Source organism: Sciurus vulgaris, assembly GCF_902686455.1.
Source record: "Sciurus vulgaris genome assembly, chromosome: 1".
In the NCBI taxonomy this organism is placed as follows: domain Eukaryota; kingdom Metazoa; phylum Chordata; class Mammalia; order Rodentia; family Sciuridae; genus Sciurus; species Sciurus vulgaris.
The window spans coordinates 19,975,668-20,000,247 of NC_136461.1; the positions used below are offsets into that span (position 1 = coordinate 19,975,668).

The 24,580-nt window shown below is 48.7% G+C and overlaps 1 protein-coding gene across 1 annotated transcript; it reads left to right on the top strand.

Moving 5' to 3' along the window:
• Window positions 1–1,027: 1,027 nt before the first annotated feature.
• On the top strand, window positions 1,028–24,576 carry SMPDL3B (sphingomyelin phosphodiesterase acid like 3B). Its single transcript, XM_079131577.1, has 8 exons — window positions 1,028–1,251; window positions 9,811–10,024; window positions 13,956–14,053; window positions 17,962–18,105; window positions 19,070–19,242; window positions 20,319–20,499; window positions 20,584–20,717; window positions 23,478–24,576. The coding sequence occupies exons 1-8, from the start codon at window positions 1,191–1,193 to the stop codon at window positions 23,841–23,843; spliced, it is 1,371 nt and encodes a 456-aa protein (XP_078987703.1). The 5' UTR covers window positions 1,028–1,190; the 3' UTR covers window positions 23,844–24,576.
• The last annotated feature ends 4 nt before the right edge of the window (window positions 24,577–24,580 follow it).

Here is a 24,580-nt window from a genome sequence, read left to right on the forward strand (position 1 = left end):
GCTGGGGGAGACACAGAAGAGTCTCAGGATCTAGAAGTAACACAATTTGTGTTTTTGAAAAGTGGCTCCTTCTTCCTGGGTCACCCTCCTCGCTAGTTTTCCCCTTCTGCTAACTCCTGCTTGTGCATTAAGATTAAGCTGGTTGCTGGGCTGGGGTTTGGCTCAGTGGTAGAGTGCTTGCCTTGCACGGGTGAGGCACTGGGTTCAATCCTCAGCACCACTTAAAAAAATAAACAAATCAATAAAGATATTGAGTCCATCTACAACTAAATATATATATATATATTTAAATATATATATAATATGTATAATTATATATATATATATATAAAAGATTAAGCTGGTTGGGGTTGTTGGTGTAGCTCAGTAGTAGAGTGCTTGTCTAGCAAGAGTGAGGCCCTGGGTCTGATCCTCAGCGTGTGAACAACAACAAAGCAAAGGGATTAATCCTGTGTTACCTCCTCCCTGAAGACTCTCACCTTCCTCTGTCTGAGTCAGATCCCTCCGCTGGGCTTGTCATTTCACTTAACCTGCTGAGCTGTGATCCGGTGGTTTATGCGTGGCCTCTACAGGTCAGGTGCTAACCAGTCCCACCATTTCCTAACTACATGTTCCTGGCAGTGGATGGATGACAGTAAGCTTTGGTTCAATTGTGTTTGAGCATCTTCTATTAGCAGTTAAGTTCCTTTGATGGCCAAAGCCAGCCATTTCATACAGTTTTGTCAGTTCTACTGGGATGGGGTAATGTAACTCAGAAAGTAGATATTTGCATCCCAGTGACTGAGGTTAGGTGAATTTCCTGGAGATTGCAGTTGTGGGTTGGATTGAAACATCTCCAATCCTACTGCCTTATTTTAAAATTACAGAGATTATACACTCTTGCCCATAATACCTCCGTATATATCTCTAAAAGATATGGACCCTTTCTAACACGCATGACCTGGCAAGATACATTGCAAGAGTGCAAAGGCCGGCCCTTCTGCCCAGACCGGCACAGCTCCTCCGCCCAGCCCAGCTCACACCCTGCTGGGCAAAGGAGGAAAAGCAAGAGGACACTGCCGCCCTGGGTCACTTGGACACAGGTACAGGGCAGGCAGTTCGGCTCAGGCACATGGCCTGCGACACCTAGCTGGGAAGTCTGCCCGAGCAGTTCTGGAGGACCCACGGCTGCTGTGAGGGGGCTGCGGAGCATGAGGCTGCTCAGCTGGCTGATTTTCCTGGCCCCCTGGGGAGTTGCCAGGGCTGAACCAGGTAGGGCGTCAGGAATGCCTGTGATGTCTTTGTTTTGAACTTGGGTTCCAGCAGGTGCTGGAAGTTGCTCACAGGAAACAAAGTGCTGCTAAAAATAGCAAGGTAGGGAGGCGGGTGGAGAGTGGCAGAGCCAAGGAGGGTGCTATTCAAAGCCTGAAGGTTTTAAATGGGGCCAGGGATAGGACACTGACTTTGGTAATGGACCCTGTGTATAGGAACCGGTGGATTGGTAGAGTAGAAGGTGGCTGGAAAGATTCATGAACTCATTCAAAAAACCCTGGGGGAGGGCTGGGGACAGCTTAGTGATAGAGTGCTTGCCCAATGTGTGCAAGATCCTGGATTGGATTCCCAGCTCTGCCGAACAGAACAAAGCAATAAAAGCCTTGGTGGTGGGCCTGCTCTATGCCATCCATTATTCCAGGAGCCAGGATGAAGGCAGAGAGGAAGGCAAAGTCCTGGTTCTCCTGGATCAGTCCTTCACCTGGGAAGAATCAAACAGAAACCCAGATAAACAAATGCATAGTATTCCAGGAGATGATAAGCATTATGGAGAATAAGAAAATATAACAGGGAATGCAGGAAAGGGGAGCAGGTACAGAGTGATCAGAGAAGAGCTGTCTAAGTGACATTTGAGTAGATTCCTGAGACTGTGAGGGAGAGAGCCACGTGGATGTCAGGAGAACATTCCAGTAAGAGGCCAGAGGGTGCACAAGCCCCAAAGCAGATGCACAGGTGATGTGCACGAGGAGCAACAAGGAAGCCATTGTGGGTGGAGCAGAGTGGACAAAGGGATGACAGTGTGGAGCTGGGACCAGCTCATGGGTAACCTTGCAGACAATTTTAAGGACTAGGCCATTGCTCAAAGTGAAATGGAATTCATTCCAAGGTTTTAGGCATAGTATGAACTGACTTGGACTATTGTATTGAGAAGAGACTGTAAGGGGTCAGGGAGTGTAACTAACTTGTCCTGGTTCACCTGAGACTTTCCTCCTTAAAGTCCACTGCTTTGGGCACTTTCTTGGTCCTAGGCAAACTGAATGGTTGGTCTCCTGCTAAAGGAGAAGAGACAAGAGAGGGTGGAGCTGGGAGCAGGTGGTAGGAGCAGGGGTGGAGGGGAATGCTCCAATCTGGATAAGATTGGCTGTGGGATGCCTGATGGTGGCACATGCCTATAATCCCAGTGACTTGGAGGTTGAGGCAAGAGAATTGCAAGTTTGAGGCCAGCCTCAGCAATTTAGGGAGGCTCTGTCTCAAAATAAAAAATAAAAAGAGCTGGGGATGTGGCTCAGTGGTTAAGCACCCCTGGGTTAAACCCCAGTAAAAAAAAAAAAAAAAAAAAAAAGGAAGAGAGAAAGAAAAGAAAAAAAGAGGGAGAGAAGAAGGATCAAGGGTGAAGGGTGATACCAATGTTTTGGGTCTCAGCAAATGGAAGGATGTAACAGTCCCTTGTGAGGTGAGGACAACTGAGGTTCAGGACTCAGTTCTCCTTGGCTGGAGTCCAAAGGGTCAGTGTCTCCTAAGGAGCTCCTCTGGTCAGTTCACTTTCTTAGACACTACCTAAGAATAAAGGGGACTCTGCTAGTGTGGCCAGGCATCCCCAGAGGCCAGCAAGGAAGAACACCAGTGTTAGGTGCTCAGGAGTTCAGAGCAAAATGCCTGGGAAGGACTGACCTTCAGAAACTGAGACTCAAAGGTGGAAAGTACCTTTGGGAAAAGCCCTGAGAGGACTGGGTGGTTCCCTGCGAGGGCAGCCTGCTCAGGAGAAGGCTGAGAATGGCAGTCCTTCTTCTGCCCTGGAGACAGAGACCCAGACACCTCCCGGGCACTTGACACTGCAGTCCGACTTTGTGGTCTGGGAATGATAGGAAGAATCTTCCTCCCCTTCCCTCTTTCATTTTGAAATATTTTCTTAGAAGTCCAAATGCCAACGAGCACTTTCACCCCAGCCTAGGGAATCTCCTTCTCCCCCAAATGCACAAAGATGTTCATTGTGGCATTTTTTACAATAATAAAAAATTGTCAGCAAGAATGAAATAGCTGAGCCTAGCGCGGTGGCACACCCCTGTAATCCCAGCAGCTTGGGAGGCTGAGGCAGGAGGATCTCGATTCAAAGCCAGCCTCAGAAACAGGGAGGCGCTAAGCAACTCAGTGAGACCCTAACTCTAAATAAAATACAAAATAGGGCTGGGGATGTGGCTCAGTGGTCAAGTACCCCTGAGTTCAATCCTTGGTACCAAAAAAAAAAAAAAAAAAAACAGAGTAAAAAATGAAATAGCCAAATAGATCACGGTATAACCATCTGGTAGAAAGATTTCAAGACAACACAGCGAAACTAAAAATAATAAATAATATTTAGTAAGTACATATGTGCTAGTCACCATTAAAGTTTCTTCATATATTATTTTTCCATAATTCCCTCACGACAGCTTTGGGAAGTATTATCATTCCCATTTTATAGACAAGGAAACTGAACTTTAGAGAAAAAACTAGCCCAGGGTTATACATCTACTAAGTGTCTGAGTCTGGACATGAACCCAGGCTGTCCAATTACACTCTGTTTATAACATAATGCTATATAAATACAAACAAACCACTAAGGAAAATAGCAAGGTTTAACACTCAGGACTTACAATGGGGTCAGACTTGGTATTAGGCACTTGGTATATGCTGTCCTTTTGAAACTTATTTGAAAAATAAAAGAAAAAAACTTATTGATTAATTCTATTATTATTATTATTGAGTCAGGATTTCACTATATTGCCCAGGATGGCTTTGAACTCCTGGGGCTGAAGCAATCCTCCTGCTTTGGCCTCCTGAGGAGCTGGAATTCAGGTGCACACCACCCTGCCTAACTTCATTTGATTTGGATAGCCTCTGTAAAGTAGGTACTGTTATTTTTATTTTATTTTATTGTTTTCACAGTGCTGGGGATTGAACCCAGGGACTCATGCTTGTGAGGCAAGCACTCTACCAACTGAACTAATATCCCCAGCCCCAACTGTTACCCTTATAATCATTTTGCAGATAAGGAGTCCCGGGGGGACCGAGCACTTGCCTGAAATCATCCGTAGTAAGCTTTGTATCTGTGCACACATCCTTTTGGAATTTTTTTTTTTTTAAAGATGGGGGTCTTACTAAGTTGCCCAGGCTGGCCTGGAACTTGGCTATTCTCTTACCTCAGCCTCCAGAATAATTGGTATTAGAGGTGTGTGCCACCATACCTGGCTAGGATGGTAGGTTTTCTTCAAACTTGCAGGAATATACAATCTAATTTTTTTTTTTTTTTTAATGGTGGTGCAGGGGATTGAACCCAGGGCACCGTGCTTTCGAGGCAAGCACTCTACCAACTGAGCTATATCCCCAGCCCAGACACATCTAATTTTAAAACAAAAGTAATTTTAAAATAATTCCACGGCACCTGCCAGATTTTCTTTTTTTCCTTCAGATCCCATGTCTTCCTGAAGTCCAGGAGAACAGTGAGACACCCAATCAGAGAGCAGCCTTCCCTGCTTTGCATGAAGCCGAGGGGCTTCTACCTCTGCCTTCCTTGGCCAAGAGCTTGGGTAGGGGCCAACTGCTGGCTCCTTCTCCCCACCACAAACCTGACCTGTGCTTCAAATCACAGAGAAACAGAAAAGTTCTCCCAGGGCAAGTTAGCATGGTAGGAAAACAGCCTCTCAAGGCCAAGGGAGCAGGACCAGCCAGGCAAGGGCCCTGTATTTGGCGGAGCCTCTGCCTCCTTATCTAACTTGGGGAGCTGCGGTGAGGGGAGTAGTCCACGTAGATAGTGCAGGGACAACCAGTGTTGGCTTCAACAAAAGAACCCAGTGTGCCTTCTTTCACAGAGCACGAGTTACAATCCAAGTGCTTTGGGGTTATTGCTGAGCCTCAATAGCTGAGCACTGAAATAAGGATCAGGATCCTTTTGTGCTGTGGCTTATGATACAGTAACAGCCAAAAGTCACGGTATCACAGAGAGTTAGAACTGGGAGGGCCCACAGAGAACCTTGTTCAATGCTCTCCTCTCATGCAAGAGCTAGGAGGGACGGGGAGCGGGAAGGAGGAGGAGGAGGAGGAGAGAGAGAGAGAAGAGAAGCAAAGAGAAGTGAAGAGAAGAGAAAAGGAGAGAGGGGAAAGGGAGAGTGAGAGAGAAGATACTAAGGCCCAAAGGATAATTGGCCCAGGGAGTGTGCCCCAGCTAGCTTGCTCTCCATGGCCAGGTGCTCTATAGGAGATAACTCTCATCCACACGATCCACCTTTGCTGAGGGCATTCTCATTCTCATCTTCCAAATGAGGAAACTGAGGCTCAGCTAGGGAACTACCTGGCTCAGGTCACCATTGCCTATGTGGAGGAGGCAGGATTCAAAATAAGATTTCCCTGATAGCAAATTTCATGCATGCTCTTGCAAAAACAACCCACTGCCCCAAGCCAGTGGGTTGGATCCTGCTCTTGTCCTGCCTTGAATACCCATGTGATTTTGAGCCTCTCTTTTGCTGTCTGTAAAGGAGGGACAATAATGGAGGAGAGATTAAGTGTTATAGTTAAGTGAGATCATGCATGCGCATATGATAAACTGCTGTAAAAGTTTAAAGGACCACATATGCAGCGTTCCTAAAGATAGGTACAGATAGATATAGATGTAGGTAGGTATATAGACAGATACAGATATAAATATAGCTATCTCCAAGGTCACATTGACAGCTCATGGCAGAGGACAGTGCACTGTGATCATTTCTGTTCTTGAGAGGTTGAGGCAGGAGGATCACAGGTTTGAAGCCAGCCTGGGCAATTTAGCAAGACCCTCCCTCAAGATAAAAAATAAAAATACTTGAGGATGTAGCTCAGTGATAGAGTACCCTGGGTTCAATCCCCACTATTGCAAATAAAAATAAAAAAATAAAAACTCAGTATGTGAGTTTACTGTAAAAGATTCAAGCAGTACAAGTCTGTATAAAGCCTCCTCATTTTAACAAGATATCCAGGTGAGGCATCTTCAGAGTGAAGTTTGGGAAGCTCAGGTCTAAAAGGTAGTGCTAGAGTACAAAATTCCTTGTACCCTCCCAGCCTTGCTCCTGGGATGGTATGTTGGAATTTTTCTCTACAAGCTATTTCTTGTTCATTATTTTATTTGATGCTCTGGGAACAGGCCAGATGTCAACAACCTTGGGCTCAACAAAGCCAAATGGCTTGCCCAAAGTCCCTTGGGCAATACATGAAAGAGCTTGGATTAGAAACCAGATGAGCAGAACTCAGTGATAGAGCTTTGTTTAGCACACAAGGCCCGGGTTGGAACCCCAGCACCACAAAAACAAGCAAACAAAAGAACTTAAATACCAGAAAGAAACCAGTCGGCTCCCTCCTATCTGGGTGCTCCCACCCTGGGTCCTGAGGCCCAGAATTTCTCCAACACATGCTAATTAGGACTTCCTTCCTTTGGAGTAGGGCCTGAACCCTTAGCATCTGTGGACAATTCCAAAGAAATCCTTGGTTCCCATTCTCTTATGGATATGTGTATTGTGACAGCCTCCTTCTTCCCCCTGGCTCAAGTCAGCCAGCACAACCTCAGCCAAATGCAATGACATGCACCTGTAGTCCCAGCTGCTCAGGAGACTGAGGCAGAAGGATCACTTGAGCCTAGGAGTTGAAGGTCAGCCTGGGCAACATAGTGAGAACCCATCTCAAAAACAAAAAAAGGGGGGATGGGGATGGGGCTGAGTGTGAGGGCGTAGCTCCATGGAAAAGCACTTGTCTGGCAAGTGCAGGGCCCTGGGTTTGATCCCCAGCAACACACACACACACACACACACACAGGAAAAGAAAGAAGAAAAGAAGAAAATCCCCACCACACAAATAGTTGCAAGGATGCAGTGAGGCCAGGTGCCTAGCTAACGTTCTCCACATACTTCCTGTTGGAATCATCCCGCCCATGGTCTGAGTACATATTGGTACTGCTCTAGGTGCTCAGGACCCAGAAGGGAGCAAGACAGGCTCTGTGCTCTCATGAGCTGACACTGTGCCCTGGGAGAAGGGATGATGAGCAAGGCAGCCAGATAACTTCATACGTGAGAGCGCTCCAAAGAAACTAAAAGTGGGGGAGGCATAGCTAGGATTGTGTGGGGAGTGCAGCCTGGGCTGAGGTGGTCAGGGAAGACTTCTTTGAGGAGGTCACCTTTGGGTTGAGGCCTGACTGAGGAGGAACGAGCAACCACATGAGGACTGGGGAAGGCAAGGCGAGGCTGGGAAGCCAGGGAAGAGGCCCTGTGAGGAGCATGAGCCAGGACTGAGTGGACAGAGCCGGGCTTAGCAGCAGAGGAGGTCACTGAGATCCCTGCTTTCACAACGAGGTGACTGGAGCCCAAGAAGGCACTCTGCTATTCTTTCCACAGTCCTGGCTGCCTCTGAAGTCAGGCCTTGGGGGCTACGTGCACACACACATACCCAACAGTAGGGGGTGCCGTGGAGGCTGGAATAAGTTTTCGTTCTACACACTGACAACTGACATGAGTCTTTGTCATCAGACAGGAGTTTTGGGAGTGGGGAAATGTCCACTGTGGGTTGATGTCAAATGGGCCCCATTGCTCAATTTCTGTGGCTAATTGAGAAACAGGCTACTTGAAGCAGGTAGCTTCTGTCATGGTCAGGGAAGTGAGGGAGCCACGCCTCTGAGAGAAGGACCAGGACCTCTTGTTGCATCAGCCTGGCCAGCCTAACCTGAGACTTGGACGCCGGTGTGACCCACTCAGCTTACGTCCAGGGGCTTGGAAAGCTACCACCTGTGCCCACCTACTAATTAGAACGGGGCAGTTTGATGCTTTACTCTGGCTTGGGTTTTGCCCCCATAGGAATGATTTCAAATATATTAGAGATCACAGTATGTGTGAAAGGACTATCTTCCCCCCATGATAAACAACAACACAGTTTCAAAATGCAGACATACGTTGTCCACAAAAAAGCACATCTAAAATAAAACCACAGGGGGCTCCCCTGTGTGAGGCACTGGGTTCGATCCTCAGCACCACATAAAAATAAAGAAATAAAATAAAGGTATTGTGGTCCATCTACAACTAAAAAAATATATGAAATGGCAATATTTTTACTCCCTTAGCAATCACATCTCCCTGGGAGAGAATCTGAGCCATACGCACCTCCCCCACCATTGACCATAGGATCTCGGGCACGTTGGCCTCTGAGTCTTAGCTTCTCTATGTTTAAAATAGGATAATGATCAAAACCTCCCAGGGCGGTGGTGAAGATGACTGTGCAGTGCACAAGGGAGGGGTAATGACTTGCTTAATCAGTCATTTACACCTTAGTGTGAATAAGTTTCGGATCCTTTTCTGAGGCTAGGTTAGATCAGTAGAGTTGGGCAAGAGCTCAAGAGTATCCGGGAGGAAAATCAAGGAGTGAGAGTTAGGGACCTATCCTGGAGTCACACCAAATGTCCTGTGGCTTGGGTGAGGCCCTGACTGTCAAGCCCTGAAATCAATAGAAGCAGCACAGACTCAAAGGCCCAGGTTCAGCTTCCTGGGATGAGGGATGTTGACTGTGTGCTGTGAGAGACCAGGAAGTGGAGGAGGAAGGGACAGCAGTGGCGGAAAGTGAGGCTATTTCAGCCTTCGCCCTAATCTTAGCTAGAAACACAGGATTTAGGGGACAGGTCAGACCTGGTCAACCCTCCTTAAATAAGCAGTCGTTAAAGCTGCTTATGCCGGGTACACAGGAGAAACCCACTTTCTTTGGCCTGCTTCTTTGGATTCTTTTCTCCATATTTCCCCAAGAGGGTTTTGGCACTTCAGCTTCCCTTGGTTTGGAGCTGGGTGCAGTCAGCTGTCAGAGAAGGAATCACTCCCAGCTGCTTGAGTTGCCACCCTGAATCCAGGTTTACTGTGGGTTCGCCTGCACTAGAAACAGCCCACGCCGAAATCACCTTCCTCTTCTCTGATCTAGACTTAGACTGATCTTAGACTTAGATATGCTGTACATATCCCATGGGTTTTTTTTTTTTTTTTTTTTTTTTTTTTTTTTTTTTTTTTTTTTTTTTTTGCTGGTATTCATTAGTAAGATCTTCCAGTTCACTGGGGTTTAAGCCTTCTCCAGTTCAGATTTTTGTATATATTCCACTGGCAAATGACAGGATCTGGCCATAGCGATGGGCTCAGAGAGTGACCTTGCTAGCCTGGGAGTCACACAGTCCGTATGTGGCTCCAGAGCCTAAGCACTAACCTCTATTTTCTCTTGCTTTTGCTTGAAAACCAGCACCCTACTCTGAGCACCTTGAGGGTCATGTAGGCTGACCCCCCATACGGCCACTCTGGATGCTGGGGTGAGCAATAGAAAGGGTCTTGTCAAGGGGCACAGGTCAGGGAGGGAGCAAGCATGTTCTCTGCACCACTCAGTGCCATCCTGGGCAAAGCCAGGTTGTTGGGCCCTCTTTATCAAACCTGGGTACCCAGAGAAGGCCTCCATCCACCTCAGTCCAGGTTCCTCTGAACTTCTGTCCTGTTCAAGCTCAAATGTCCTGTTCAGCATTGAAGGAGGGTCTCTTTTCCCCTGCAGGAAAGTTCTGGCACATCTCTGACCTGCACCTTGACCCCAGCTACACGGTATCCGAAGACCCCCTCCAGGTGTGCCCATCAGCGGGCTCCCAGCCGGTGCCCAATGCAGGCCCCTGGGGTGACTACCTCTGTGATTCTCCTTGGGCCCTCATCAATTCCTCCATCTACGCCATGAAGGAGATAGAGCCGGAGCCAGACTTCATTCTCTGGACAGGGTAAGAATGGTCAGGACAGCAGCTCCCTTTCCTTGGGCCCCTGCCAACTGGGTCTCTTACCCACATTGGCTCCTTTAGTTCTCACATGGGTCCTGTTTCAAGACTTATGTAACTTGGCCAAGGGACCCTGGTTGATTCCAGACTGCCCTCAACCTCTGTATTCTGGCCCCAGTGGAACACAGTCTTCACTAGAGCCAGGGACATGAGGGTGGCCTGTCTGGGCACCCAAAGAACTCCCAGGTTTTAAGCTAGGGAGAGACACAAGAGCCATTCCCCTTGTGTTTTAGTGACTCTAAGCCTGAGAGATCCAAATCCAGGGAGGGAAGAGGAGACAAGAATTGAAAGTGGTCCAGCATTGGGGCCAAGTGTTTTGGTCAGCTGCATGCCACCCTGGGCTTCCCAGTGGCCCTACAGAGTACTCACAGGTCGGGGTACTGCTTGTTCTGGGGCAGCTTGAGGGGTGATTCCCCTCAGCCACAGAGACTCAATTCCTGCTCCTCCTGCAAGGATGCAGCTGCAAGACCTTCAGCTTCCCTGGGCACTTGTCTTCTCCTCACTCAAGGGTTGCTCATGCCCTCACCTGCTCCCTTGTTTGGTGGGTCAACCTGTCACATGACCTGGGGTAGACACTGGGGGTCGGGGATGACAAGCACAGATTTGCCTTCAAGGAGCTCACAGTCTTGCAGGCCATGCAGAAAAGCCCCCATTGACCATGGCATCTCAGGGAGGAGAGAGGGTCACCTGGGGCATATGGGAGCTTCACAGGACACTTGACCCATCTGGCAGGATTGGAGAGGACATCCTCCAACAAGTGGTGAACCAGAGGAGCTGGTGAGAAGGGCTGGAGGGAGCTCAGACTTGGTGTCCCTTTGCCAACTTCCATGGACACTTGTAGAAGGCAGGACGAAGCCCACAATGCCCCTAGCTCTCTCTCACTGTGACGTGGCAGTGACCAGGAATGACCCTCAGATGGACCCTGTAGTTGGCAGGGAGAAAGGAAAGGCTAGACATTCAAGAAATGTGGCAGTGCCAGGTACAGTGACTCAAGCACGCCTGTGGCTTCATCTACAGGAGAGGCCAAGGCAGGAGGTTCACAAGTTCAAGGCCAGCCTGGGCAACTTAGTGAGACCCTGTCTCAAAATAAAATATAGAAAGGGCTGGGGATGTAGCTCAGTGGTAGAGCGCCCTGAGTTCAGTCTCTAGTACCACAAGAATAAATAAATACATAAGTAAATAAGTAAGTAAATAAATAAGTAAGTAAGTAAGTAAATATTTTAAAAATGTGACGGTGGCTCAGGAGAGGCCTAGCTGCCTGGGCCCTGACTTCCTTGCCCTCAGGAATCAATCTAAATAGGAGTGAGCTTTAGTTCATGACCTTGGACACAGGGTCCCTTGAGGGGTCTTGCTAGAGGAGCTTCTGATTTTTCTGAAGAGGGGGCCTTTGGGGAAATGTATAACATTCTGAACCACTTGATTCCTCTAGAAAAGGTTTTGGGAAATTCATGATCTTTTCACAGAGGCACTTTTTTTTTTTTTCTTTTCTGGGAATCCTCTAGGACCTTGCAGAGGTAAGTGATGTGGCATGATAGAGATGACCCTTTAGAAATCCTTATTTATAAAGAAGTTTCCTTCTCTGAGAAAGTTGCAATCCCTTGCAGAATAGCCCATGGAAACTGGATTTGTTTTCTGTGAGACAAGTTAAATTCTCCAAACCAGAAAAAGAAAAAAAAAAGTGGAATTTTGATTCCATGTCTTTCCTGGCCTGTCCCCAAGGGTCTGTCAGGACTAAACAGCAACTTTTACTGTCTTAACAAGAGTATCAGAGACATGGTAGAATGTGAGCACAAGCCCTGGGGCCAGGATGACTGCATTAAAATCTTGACCCCTTCACTTTCTAATTTATCCATTTAGGTGCAATTTCTTACCTTTTTGTTCCATGTTTCTTTTTTTTTTTTTTTTTTGTGGTGCTGAGGATTGAACCCAGGGCCTCATCCTCATGCTTGCAAGACAAGCCACTCTACCAACTGAGCTATATCCCCAGCCCTGTTCTGTGTTTCTTTATCTGTCAAATGGGCCTAGCGATAGAACCTATGTTGTAGGGTTATTGTTAGTGGATACAGCTATTGTATTAGTCTGTTTTATGTCGCTGTAACAAAATACCTGAGACTTGGTACTTTATAATGAAAAAAAGTATATTTAGCTCACAGTTGTGAAGATTCAAGAGCATAATACTGGCATCTGCTCATCTCCGGTGAGGGCCTTCTGGCTGCAGTACAACACGGTGATGGCATCATGGTGGGAGCACAAAGAGGGGGTAATCACATGGCAAGGTAGGAAGCCAGAGAGACCAGAAGCCAAGCTCATCTTCTTTTTTTTTTTTTCCTGTTTGGGGAACTGAACCCAGGGCACTTATCACTGAGCTACATCCCCAGACCTTTTTATTCTGCATTTTGGGACAGGGTCTTGCTAAGTTGCTGAAGCTGGCCTCAAACTTGCAATTCTCCCTTGGTCTCCCCAGTTGATGAAATTCTAGGCATGAGCCACCAACTTGCAAGCTTGCTGTTTTTATAACAACCCACTTGGCAGGAACTAACTGGGGTCCTGTGACAACTACATTAATACTTCCTGAGGGCACACACACACCCACTAGGGCCCCCAACCTCTTAAAGGTTCTACTACCTCCCAACATTACCCCACTGGGGACCAAGCTTCCAGTGCATGAACCTCTGGGGGACACACTCAAACCATATCCAAACTAAGCACAAGCCTGGTATGGTAGAGCATTCTTATAATCCCAGTGCCTCAGAAGGCTGAGTCAGGAGGATCACAAGTTTGAGGCCAAGCTCAGCAACTTAGTGAGGCCCTGCATCAAAATAAAAACATAAGAAGGGTTGGGGATGTGGCTCAGTGGTTAAGTGCCCCTGGGGTCAATCTCCAGTACCAAAAAAAAGAGAGAGAGAGAAGAAAGGAAAGTATCCAGCACAAAATAAGCCAGCATGAGCTCTTAGTGGCAGCAGTAGCCCTAATAATTAGCATTAAGCTAATGAACTTCCCTGGGTGAGAACCTGGGCAGCCGCTGCCTCCCTCAGTCTGGTTGAGCAGAGGCCTTAGGACGTAGATTCTCTGGATGACCCCACCTGCTACTACCCTTCCAAACTCTGCCTGTCACCGTTCTCCTTCTCTCTCCCCATTTTTTAGGTGAACCCAAGAATTTAGGCCAGTTGAGTGGGGGACAAAATGGCCCTGGGCCTGCCCCAGAGAAGATCTGAACCTGGCGCTTGGAAGCCAGCTCCAGCTTCCTTAGAGCTCTTTAGGGAGAGGAACAGAATTCAGAGATGCCTCTCAACCCTGAGCTCCTGGGGCTTGTAGGTGGGACTGAAACTTCTGAGTTTTTGTCCTGAAATGATAATATAGAGATACAAACATGCTACTACAACAATGGGATTCAGCCAATGGAGGCCCTTGCCAGAACCTGCACCAGTTTGGACTGCCAGTCTCCAAAACTGTGAGCTAAATAAACCTCTTTTCTTTAGAAAGTAATAATGCTAATAACTAATATTAATGGCAACCTATCAGATGCTATTAATATATTATGTATATGTATGTGTGTGTATATATATATATATATATATGATTTTTCATCTCTATTGAAGTTCATCAATACTCTGAATTGGCACCTATTATCCCCTATTTTATAGATGAGCTAATAGAGGCTCAGAGAGGTTAAGAGCCAGGCCAGGGACCCACAGCAGGCAAATGGCAGAGCCCATGTTAGAACTCCTCTGTCTCTGCTCCAGCCTGACCATTCCCCTTCATGTGGACATCTGAGGCCCAGTTCCACAGCTTTCTTCTCATTGCAGAGTTGTCCCTTCCTCCTCTTGTGTCCCTGCCCCAGTTCCTGACCCCAAACTGGCTCCGTGGTGTTTTTCAGGGATGACACGCCTCACGTGCCCGATGAGAAGCTGGGAGAAGCAGCTGTGCTGGAAATCGTGGGGCGCCTGACCAGTCTCCTCAGGGAGGTCTTTCCAGGTAAGACCCTGCCATTGACTGGTCCCCACAGTGTCGTTTCTTGAGCCCCAGGTGGTGCCTGGCACAGGGCACAACAGCATGTGAGGCCTAAAGTAAATGCTTTTATCCTTTGACCATGATGGCTGCTGGCCAGGTCCTGTGCCAGGTGCTTTGTAGTGACCACTTCTTACCTTCTGCACAATCCTGCAAGGGACGTGGAAGGAGATGCCTGGCATTCACTCCTTCTGCTCCTTCTTGTTTGAACATTAGACTCACAATCCTTTCTCATTATGTCTACACTTAAATGATGCAGGTGTCTTGGGGAAGCGTCATGTGGGCTCACACACATGTCCTGCTGTGTCCCTGGAGTTGGCATCTGCTGTCCTCAAACCTCCAGGGTGCCAGTGCTTCTAGGAGAAGCTGATTTCTAGCCAAGGGACTGTCTCTGTGCTTTTGAGGCCTTGTGATCCTGGCAGAGCAGACAGGGATGGAGAGGGAATGAGGCAGTGGCCTTAGGGGATACAACAGGGAGAAGAGGGGCTGTGTGCCCCATCTCCGTTGCATATGTGTGTAAGCAGGCTCTGCCAAGTGCAAGGTCCTGAGGCCTGAATTGGGCCCACAGGCTGCCAGCTGGAGACTTGAGAGAGCTGCCCACTAGCTTCCAGCCCCCTCCTCCTTCAGTTCTGGTACTGCTGCTCCTTCTAAGGGTCTTAGTCATGGGTCTCCAGAACCCAGATGTGGAATAATGATAATAAGAATAAAAAACACCTGCATTAATAACTGAGGTAAGTGTCCACAATGAGAATTTCACATCTTAGCTCATTCATTGTCATGATGGTCCCAGAGAGGGAAGCTGTCACCTGCTTACCTTTACTGCTGGGGTCAAGTCCACTGGTCAAGGTCATGTGGCAAGGGTGAGGCCCCAAGTCCTCCCCTTAACATACAACAACCAGGTCAAGGAGATGCCTGATGCTTCCAGCTTATTTAACTCAACCCAGCATGCCCAACCCAGATGTGCTTGAGCTTGTTCATCCTCCAGCAGAGGTCACTACTCAGGGTCAAACCAGGAATCCCCCTCACCTGGCAATAGGTACTATGACTCCCAACACATACACAGGGAACTGTGACTGCAAGTCACTTTCTAGGGAAGGCTTCAAACTCAGATCCAACTTCGAGCCTCTTTCCTCTGCTCCACATGGAGCTTCTACGATGGAAGTGAAATAATGAATACGAAAATGTTTTACTGACTATAATTTAACACACAAATATAAATGGTAAGATTTTGTCTGTGTCACCCTGGCACATTTATTAAATGTCTTAATATCCAAGATGCCACTGACTATATGATGTGTCATTATTTTATGTTATGGCCAAGAAGACAATGCTGCCAGTTAAGAATGACACTGTGCTTTCTCATGGTCACCAGGGGAAGACACAACTCACCTTTAGAGATGTTAAAATGAGACCAAAATGGAAGAGAAAAAAAATGGGGCCTTATCTTATTGGAGAATTATAACAACACAGGCCAAGCGCCAAGCAGAACACCTCCCATTTTATAAATAAGTCAAGCAACTTGCTTGAGAGAAGTAAGGGTTCTGGGGCTGTAGCTCAGTGCTAAGGCACTTGCCTAGCATGCACCCAGCCCTGGGAGTGATCTCCAGCAGCACAAAAGAATTTTTAAAAATTAAAAAAAAGAGGAGGAAGGAACCCATCTTGAGATACTGTGTTCCACATCACATCATCTTCCAGACGTGTTCCATCTGCATTACCCACCAGTCACTGAGAACGCTGGTCCTGCAGCACACAGGGTTATAAAGTTAACAACAACAACAGAACGGGTGGCAGTTCTCACTGCCACATTCTGACTGACATTCTCATCTAGCCTCTGTTTTCTCCATGTGAAAAAAGGAGAACAATGGGGCCTGTCCCTGCCCCTGGGTTGTTATGAGGGTGAAATAAGGTAACCCATTCACTCATTTGGTCAATCAACAAATATTCATTGAGCATGTACTATGGGTGAAACACCCTTCTAGGGGCTGGGGATATGGCAGTAAACAGGATACCGGGTCATGCCTTGACGAAGCTGACCTGTCCACAGTCCAGTTGTGCCAGGGCAGTGGGGTAGGTTGCTAAAAGGCCAAACGAAGGGCCCAGAGGCCATGTACAAGACACATGGTTTGTTGGGGAAAGTTCCCAAGAGATCAGTGACCGTTCCAAGGGAGGGTCCAGTGTCCACATGCTGACAGCCTCTCCTCCCTCAGGGCCTCTGTCACCCAGTGCCTCCTCTCCCCAACGATGTTTGTCTAGTGTCAACTGACTGGCTGGATGATGCAGATCCTTCCCGTGGTGCTCTTGGTTCTGCACCTGTCCCCACGTAGAGGAGTTCTGTATGTTGGGCTGCAGAAGCAGAGACACTAGCTTCGTTCAGCACTAGCTTCCTTTGCTTGTCCTGGTGCATGTGCATGAAAGTAGCTTTCTACAGCTTTCTACGGACCACCCTAGTCCCTGGGGCGCATAAGTCCCTGGAGCTTCTGGCCCAGGCTTCCTGTCATGGTTCCCTTAACTTGGCTAGGTTCTTGGACACAGAAAGGGGCCATTCAGGGACATGATGTTTTACTGTTCCTCTTTTCTTTAGGGATGATACAGGAGCTTACATTTGCAGGGAGTCTGACACACAGCAGCAGTTAGAAAAAATTGGAGTGATTCCTTCCCTTCTAATCTGCTTCTGGGACTCTGGGGGTTTGTGCTTTTTCTTAAAATAATTCTTGCTTTTATTTTTCCTTCATTTTTTTTTTTTTTTGCAGAGTTGGGGATTGAATCCAGTGCCTTGTGCACAATAGGCAAAGGCTGTACCACTGAGCTACGCCCCCAGCCTTCCGAGGATTCTTAGTGGCTGTTGGCATGTACCTTTGAGAGGCACTTCCAGGCAGTTACAGTAAAGTTCTCAACAACCTCCTACTGAGGCAGAGCTCTGTGCGTTTCCAGATCCTGTAGGTTATACATGGCAAAGGGCTTTTCAGAGGTATTTCCCAGCCTGGAATTGGAGGCTGCTGCCTCTCATGGTTGTTCAGGATCACTCCCAGATTTGTATATGAGCAAGGCCTGTTTCTCTGAGCACAGGAGGGTTCCCCACCCCCACACTCAGGGTTTTTATTTATTATCAAATATTTGTTGTGCACCTACTATGTGTCAGACATAGAACCTAAAATAAAATAAAAGCTGTAATAATAAGGCTGTTAACAAGGAGGGAATACGTCTGCTGGGCTCCCCTATACCTCCTGTTCTTATTTATAGGCCACTTCCTCAGGGAGATGTCCCCTAACCCCCACTTCCAGCTCACTGTTATCACTCCTATATCAAGTGCCCCCCCTTTTCATTTAACAGCGCTCACACCTCTACTCAATATCTGGTAACTCACTGTGCTGTAGGTCCTCTGGGATGGGGTGTGGGAACCTGGTTCCCAGTTCTATCTTTTAACATATAGTAGGTGCTCAATAAAAAATCGTTGACTTCATGAATGAGGGAAACTCCTAAGGCCTCCCAGAGTGAATGAGGCTGCTTCCCTAAAAGTAAGACGGATCTGGAATTGACAAGAACAGGGAACACTAGGGTAGCAAGTGGCTGATGATGCTAATGAATCACTTAGACCCTGTAACTCTCCCCTTATCATCTGGGGCCTCCTTTCTGACCAGAAAATTTTCTGCTGGGAATGGGATTAGGATCAGGCAATTCATTGCTCTTCCTTCCCAGACCTGAGCAAAGTTCAGGCAGATTCTATCAAATGTGGTTTTCTACTGTTTATCTTTGTGGTTTCTTCATCCGTGTTATCACTTGTCCCCATCAGCTCTGATGGCTAGTGGTTGACTCAAAATGGCTAACTCCATCAAGTCTTTTGCATATTTTAAAAATATTTCTTCATTTCCTCCCAGACACTAAAGTCTACGCAGCTTTGGGAAATCATGACTTTCACCCTAAAAACCAGTTCCCGGCAGAGAGCAACAACATCTATGATCATGTAGCAGAATTATGGAGACCATGGCTTAGTAATGAATCCATAACTCTCTTCAAAGAAGGTATGAACGCCATTTGCTGCCACAAGGAGCACTTACTGTACGCTAGGACCTGATCTAATTTCATCTTCACAACAACTCCTTGAAATAGGTCCTGATTTTGTCCCTATTTTACAGATTAGGAGACTGAGGCCTGAAGATACCAAGTCACTTGGTTGAGGTCACGCAGCTTAGCAAAGGCAGGCTTGAGAGCAGAATCCAGGACAGACTCTAGAGTCTGTGCTCTTAACCTCACGGCATTACTAACGATCATAAGCCAAGATGTATTCAGCATTTACTGTTTGCCAGACTCTGTCTTTAGCATAGCTCTGGAATCTTTGCAGCAACCCTAGGAAAGAGCAGAGCCCTCCAGCTCAAGCTGCTATCATGGACATTGTGGGCTGGATACTTCTTTCTTATAGAGGGCCATCCTCTGTAAGAGAATTATAGGATGTTTAGCCTCAACCCTGGCTTCTATCCACTAGAGGCCACTAACACACCAGTTGTGACAACCAACAATGTCTCTGGACATTGTCAAATGTTCCCTGGGGTCAAAAATTTCCTGGTTGAGAACCACTGGTCTAGAGACCCAGCCGGCCCCAGGTGTGCCCGACCCTTCTCTTCCCTTTCCTCTGTCTCCTGCTGCTGGGACTCCCCACAGGTCAAAACCAAACAGAAGTCTGCAGCATAGACGCCCGTTGCTTTAGTCTGAACAGGTCCGCTCCTCGGACAGACAGCCGAGTGGAGGAGGGTGGACAGCAGATCTGGATGGGCAAGCACACATCACTGTTACTCCATATAATTGAGGAATTATGGCATAGACAGTGACGTAACTTCCTCAAGTTGCACAGCTAATGAGTGACAGAGCCTTTGCTCTTACTCCTCGATGCCCCCCCGCCCAGGGCAAAGGTGGGAAGGAGAGGGTGGGAGAGTGAGGTGGAGCTGGGCAGAAGCCCCCTTCAGGTTCTCCCTGGCTGTGACATCCTAGGTGCCTTCTATTCTGAGAAGTTGCCAGGTTGGAGCAGGGCAGGGCGAATCGTGGTCCTCAACACCAACCTGTACTATAGCAACAACAAGCAGACAGCCGGCCTGGCCGACCCGGGCCTGCAGTTCCAGTGGCTAGAAGACGTGCTGACCAACGCGTCCCGGGCTGGGGAGATGGTAAGGGCTCCTGCTTCTTCCTCTTTCCCCTCGGGGTTACTTCCTGAACACGCTTCCCGCTTGGCACAAACTCATCCGCCCACCCTGAGATGCTCACATCATGGAGGGGGCTGCTTCTACTCTCACGGCAGCCCTGTGGGCTAGGGTCCCGGAGCTGGTGCAGATGAAGACCCTGAGGCCCACAGGAGCAGCAATGATGCCAAGTCACACAGTAGGTGAGAGTAGGAGGTAGGACCCCAGTCTCCAGACCCCAAGTTCCAAGCTCTTTCCACTGCTGCCACACCACAGCGGCACCTGGACTGTGCACAAGATCTCAGGGGATGCCCCAGCCTTGAGCCGTGTCCATCTAATTGGCTGGGCTGGCCGCTCAAAGCCTGGCAGTGTCTCGTGTGCCTGAGTTCTGGCACTGTCCAGCATGTTCCAGGAGGGCATCTCGTCTGGTGCTTGTGGGCACTCATGATGCCAAGTTCAAGACTTTTAAAGGATGATCTCATTTCACTCTGAAAATTCCACCATTTTCCTGATGAGAAAGCTGAGACTCGGAGAGTGACACACTGCTGATGTCCAAGCAGCAGTTTGACTCCAAAGCTCATGTTCTTAATCCTGTCCCCTTTTCTATCTCCTGCAAAGGTGGCCAGGTGGCCAGGGACTATCAATCGAGCTACTCAGGGAGTGTAAGACGTGAGCAGACATGACCACATAGCATATGCTAGATAAGAACGCCCAAGCTCCCTGAGAAGACGGGTCTCGGAAGGATCCGAAAGGCTTCATGGAGGAGGCGGTCTTGGAGCAATGTTCGGAAGTAGGGGCAGGATTTATAGAACTGAAAACAAGAAGGGTCCTCCAGTTGGCAGGCAAGGCATGGACAAAGACACAGAGGTGGGAAGGCACGTGGCACACTTGTTTTGGGAGGTAGAGATAATGCCCGAACCTGCCCAGGAGAGGGAACGGGAGGAATGTCAGAGAGGAGATGCTTCTGAGCTGCCCACCTGCCTCTGGGGAGATGGGTGGTTGTAAGAGGCAGAACTGAGGATCTGGAGAGAACACCTCTGTCCCGGGGCACCCCTTCCTCACAGGTGTACATTATTGGCCATGTGCCCCCGGGCTTCTTTGAGAAGACACAGAACAAGGCCTGGTTCCGGGAGGCCTTCAACGAGCAGTACCTGAAGGTGGTCCGGAAGCACCATCGAGTCATAGCAGGGCAGTTTTTTGGGCACCACCACACCGACAGCTTCCGGATGTTCTATGATGATACAGGTACTCAGTCTGGAGGGCGGGTGCAGCATGCCCACCTCCTCCTCTCACCAACCTCTCTCAGTCCCACTTTCTCTCTCCTACAAGGTGCCCCCATAAGTGTCATGTTCCTCACACCTGGGGTCACCCCCTGGAAAACCACACTACCCGGAGTCGTCAACGGGGCCAACAATCCAGGCATCCGAGTGTTGGAGTACGACAGAGCCACCCTGAGCCTGCAGGTCAGGGGCTCTGGGACTGCTGGGGCCAGAGGAGGAGGGTGGGAGGGACTTCCCTAACTCTGAGCTAGCCAGCTTACCTGCTGCAGACCCGAGAGCTTCAGGAAGGTCGTTACTTCCACTCTTCTCCAACTCAGGTTCAGAACCCTGGAGCTGCCTGCCATTAAGGCAGGTCAATTCTTCCCCAAATCTCCCTTTGCCATAGCCTCCTTCTCTGTTTTCCTGCCTCCCACCCTGTCCTGTGATAAGCTACCCGCTACACACAAAGAAGGGATTCATCTTTCTAAAGCACCGCTTTCCTCTTGCTTCTCTCCTCAAAAACCTCCACATGAGTGGGATGCCTTGGCACCTGCCTGGCATCCAGCGACTTGGAGGGCTGAGAGAAGAGGATGGAAAATTCGAGGCCAGCCTTGGCAACTTAGTGAGGCCCTAAGCAACTTAGCAAGACCCTGTCTCAAAAATAAAAAGGGTTGGATGTAGCTCAGTGGTAAAGTACCTCTGGGTCCAAGTAATCCCAGTAAAAAAAAAAAGAAGAAAAGAAAAACAAGCAAACAAGAAACCCTCCAAATGTCACTCCAATGCCCTTGAGATAAAGTTGGATCTCCTTGGCTTGGTATTTGAGGCTTCCCACAGCCTGGCCTCAGCCCCATTGCCCACCTCTTCCCAAATACTGAGTAGGCTCCAGGCCCCAACTTGTCAAGCAAGCCCACCTCCCAAGATGTGTTGTGATTGTTGAAATGCCAGAGAAACACTAGTCCTTCATCTGTTCAGCCAAGTGTTGGACATGAAGCCTCTGCCACGTGCCCTGTTCTGGCTCAGGAGATGCATAGGAGAGCAAAACAAGCTCACTGCTCTCCTAGACCTGATGTTCTGACAGGAGAGGGACAATGAATGAATAGGTTAAAATCAAGTAGGAACAGAGAGAAGAACTAGGAAGAAAAAACAGGATGAGGAGAGGGTAGCGTTGGTTAAGGGGTTTGTGTGCTGTTAGAACAGGGAAAGCGTCACAGGCAAGGTGACATTTGGGTTCTGAGTCAATTGAGAGACTGAGCCAGGTGGGGATCTTGGGAAGGTGGAGGGAACAGTCAGTGAGAGACCCTGGCTGGGAACATGCTGGGGCATTAGGGGAAGAGCAAGGAGGCCAGAGTGGAAGGCAAAAGGGAAGAGTGGAAGGGGCAGGTCAGGTCTTGGGGGCCACAAAGAGGACTTGGAATTGGGAGGGTTTGGGACAGAGCATGAAATATTCTGACCTACAGTTTTATAGAATCACCGCGTGTGCTGTGCCAAGAACAGGTTCCCAGGGCCACGGGGAGAGGCAGAGGGGCAGTTAGGATGTGTGTGTCATAGAAACCAACTGCGAGATGATGGTGGCGTGGGCCAGGGTGGTGGCAGGGCGCTGGTGAGAAGGATCTGATCCCAGGGATATTCTAGAATAGAGTAGCTAGGATGTGCTAGTGGACTGGTGTGGGATATAGGGCATGACAGAGAAATGAAGGAGGATTCTGAGGCTTTTGGCCTGAGCATGGAAGGATGAGGTTGCTGGGTAGTGAGACAGGATGACTGCAGGAAGATGAGGTTTCAGAGAGAAGATCAGAGGGAAGATCCAGTTTGGCATCCGAGTAGAAATAGCCAGGGGGAAGCCAGGCATGGAGGCAACCACCTGTAATCCCAGCGATCTGGGAGGCTGAGGCAGGAGGATCACAGTTTGAGGCCAGATTGGGCAACTTGGTGAGACCCTGTCTCAAAAATAAAAAAAATAAAAAGGGTTGGGGAGGAACACAATGGTAGAATTGTGTTCAATTCCTCATACAAAAGAAGAAAGGAAAAAAAAAGAAAAAGAAGCCAGGAAGAGGTAAGTTGGAGAAGGGTATTTAAGGTCAGGGACAGGAAGAGATCATTTAGGTTCTTTTTTTTTTTTTTTTTTAAGATAATGTTTGCTTGCTTGTTGTATGTATGTATGTATGTATGTATGGTGCTGAGGATCAAACCCAGGGCCTCACACTTGCCAGGCAAGCACTCTACCACTGAGCCACAACCTCAACCCCTCAGATTCTTGGTTCTAGTGTAGAACAAGAAGCCTGAGGATTTTTAGAATGTGGCTTGGGGCTGAGGATGTGGCTTGGGGTAGAGCACTTCCTAGCATGGTGAGGCCCTGGGTTCCATCCCCAGCAGTGTAGCCTGGCCTCCACGTTGGCACTCAGCTGCTCCTTTTGTACATGCAAGTGATAATGTAATGTGCCCAGCGTGTCAGCACCCATCTGTACACGGCAGATCTTCATAACAATCTCCAGTGGTCATAAATGTAACCGGAAAGTGTTAGACCAATTAACCCTTCAGATACTAGACCTGAAGATGCTTCTGGGCCCTAGGGAGTCTTGCTTGTGTGTATTCTACATCCCCATCAACGACAGTTCTATAAGCTCTGTCAACTAGGTCCTCCCTCATGGAACTGAAAATACAGGCAGTGGGGCAAACAACCGGGGTCCCAATTCCACCCGTGCCACTGTACTCCCCTGCTCAAGTGAATTAACTTCTTCAGGCTTTCCGTTGCTTCATCAGTGAAATGGGGTAAAAAGCACGGTTACCTCATCAGACCCAATCAGAGGATGTCTGCCAAACATACTTGGTAGGTCCTTAAACGTGCACTAATAGCAGTTACTATTACGACTGTAAAGAATCCTATACTTTGCAAATGCAAAGTATAGGATTGGGGGTGCAAGTAAACAACTGCTCACGCTCACCTGAACCCGTACCCCTCTCCAGGACATGGTGACCTACTTCATGAACCTAAGCCAGGCCAACTTACAGGAGAGCCCACACTGGGAGCTGGAGTACCGGCTGACCGAGGCCTACGGCGTGCCAGATGCGGGCGCCGGCTCCATGCACACTGTGCTGACTGGCATCGCCACTGACCAGGGCACGTTGCAGCGTTACTACGTATACAACTCGGTCAGCTACGACTTGTCGGCCTGTGGTGAGGCTTGCCGGGCGGAGCACGTGTGTGCCATCCAACAGGTTGCCTTCGATGCCTACGCCACCTGCCTAAATGCTTTTGGCACTGCACTTACGCCCTTGCTGACGCTCCTGCTGGCGTCGTTTCTGGGCCTGCACGTGCTGTTAGCACAGTGACCTTGGTTGCCCCTTGCTGAGCTCATCTTCCTCCAGATAAATTGGAGCGGCCTCATCCACCGGAGACCTGAACTTCACCGCCATTTCCCCACATCCGAGGGGAGTAAACTAGAACGGGCCACCGGATCAGGAAATGAAGCCCCAAAGACTCCTCCAGAAGCACATTTCTTTCAAGTTTCATGTTTTATCCACGAAAGAATGCTCCTGGTTCATTTTATTCCGTACATTATTCCTCTTAGTACATAAATGTTTAAAGTGACTCACTTGCAGCTACTAAACATTCTTCCCATCTCGCACTCAAACACCTAATGAAATGAGCCACCATGAAGATGCGCCCTGTCGCTACTGTGCTGCTGATGGATCCCCCCTCGAGTCTAAACTGAGTACGCGTAGCTTGCAAAATCCCGCCTTTAGGGGTCAGAATGTGCCTTTGCTTCCTCATTTGGGTTTGCAGCAATGCAGGCGTGAAGGATCACAGCTGTAGCCTGGGCTCTAGGCTCTCGTTTTCCCGCCATTCTCTCCTTCTGGAGCCTTGAGGCTCCCGAAATGTAAAAGTAGGCAATTAGAAGCCCGCCGAGCCAGAGGCGTCGGTCTTCCAGGCTCTCGCGGCTCCACTGGGCTGGTCCGGGAAACCCCAAGGGCTGGCTACAGGACCAGATCCGGGGGCGCCGTTCGGGCTGCGGAAGGACTGGCCTGAGGGCCCGGGCACTCCACCGGCTTCGCTCCTCCCCGGACGG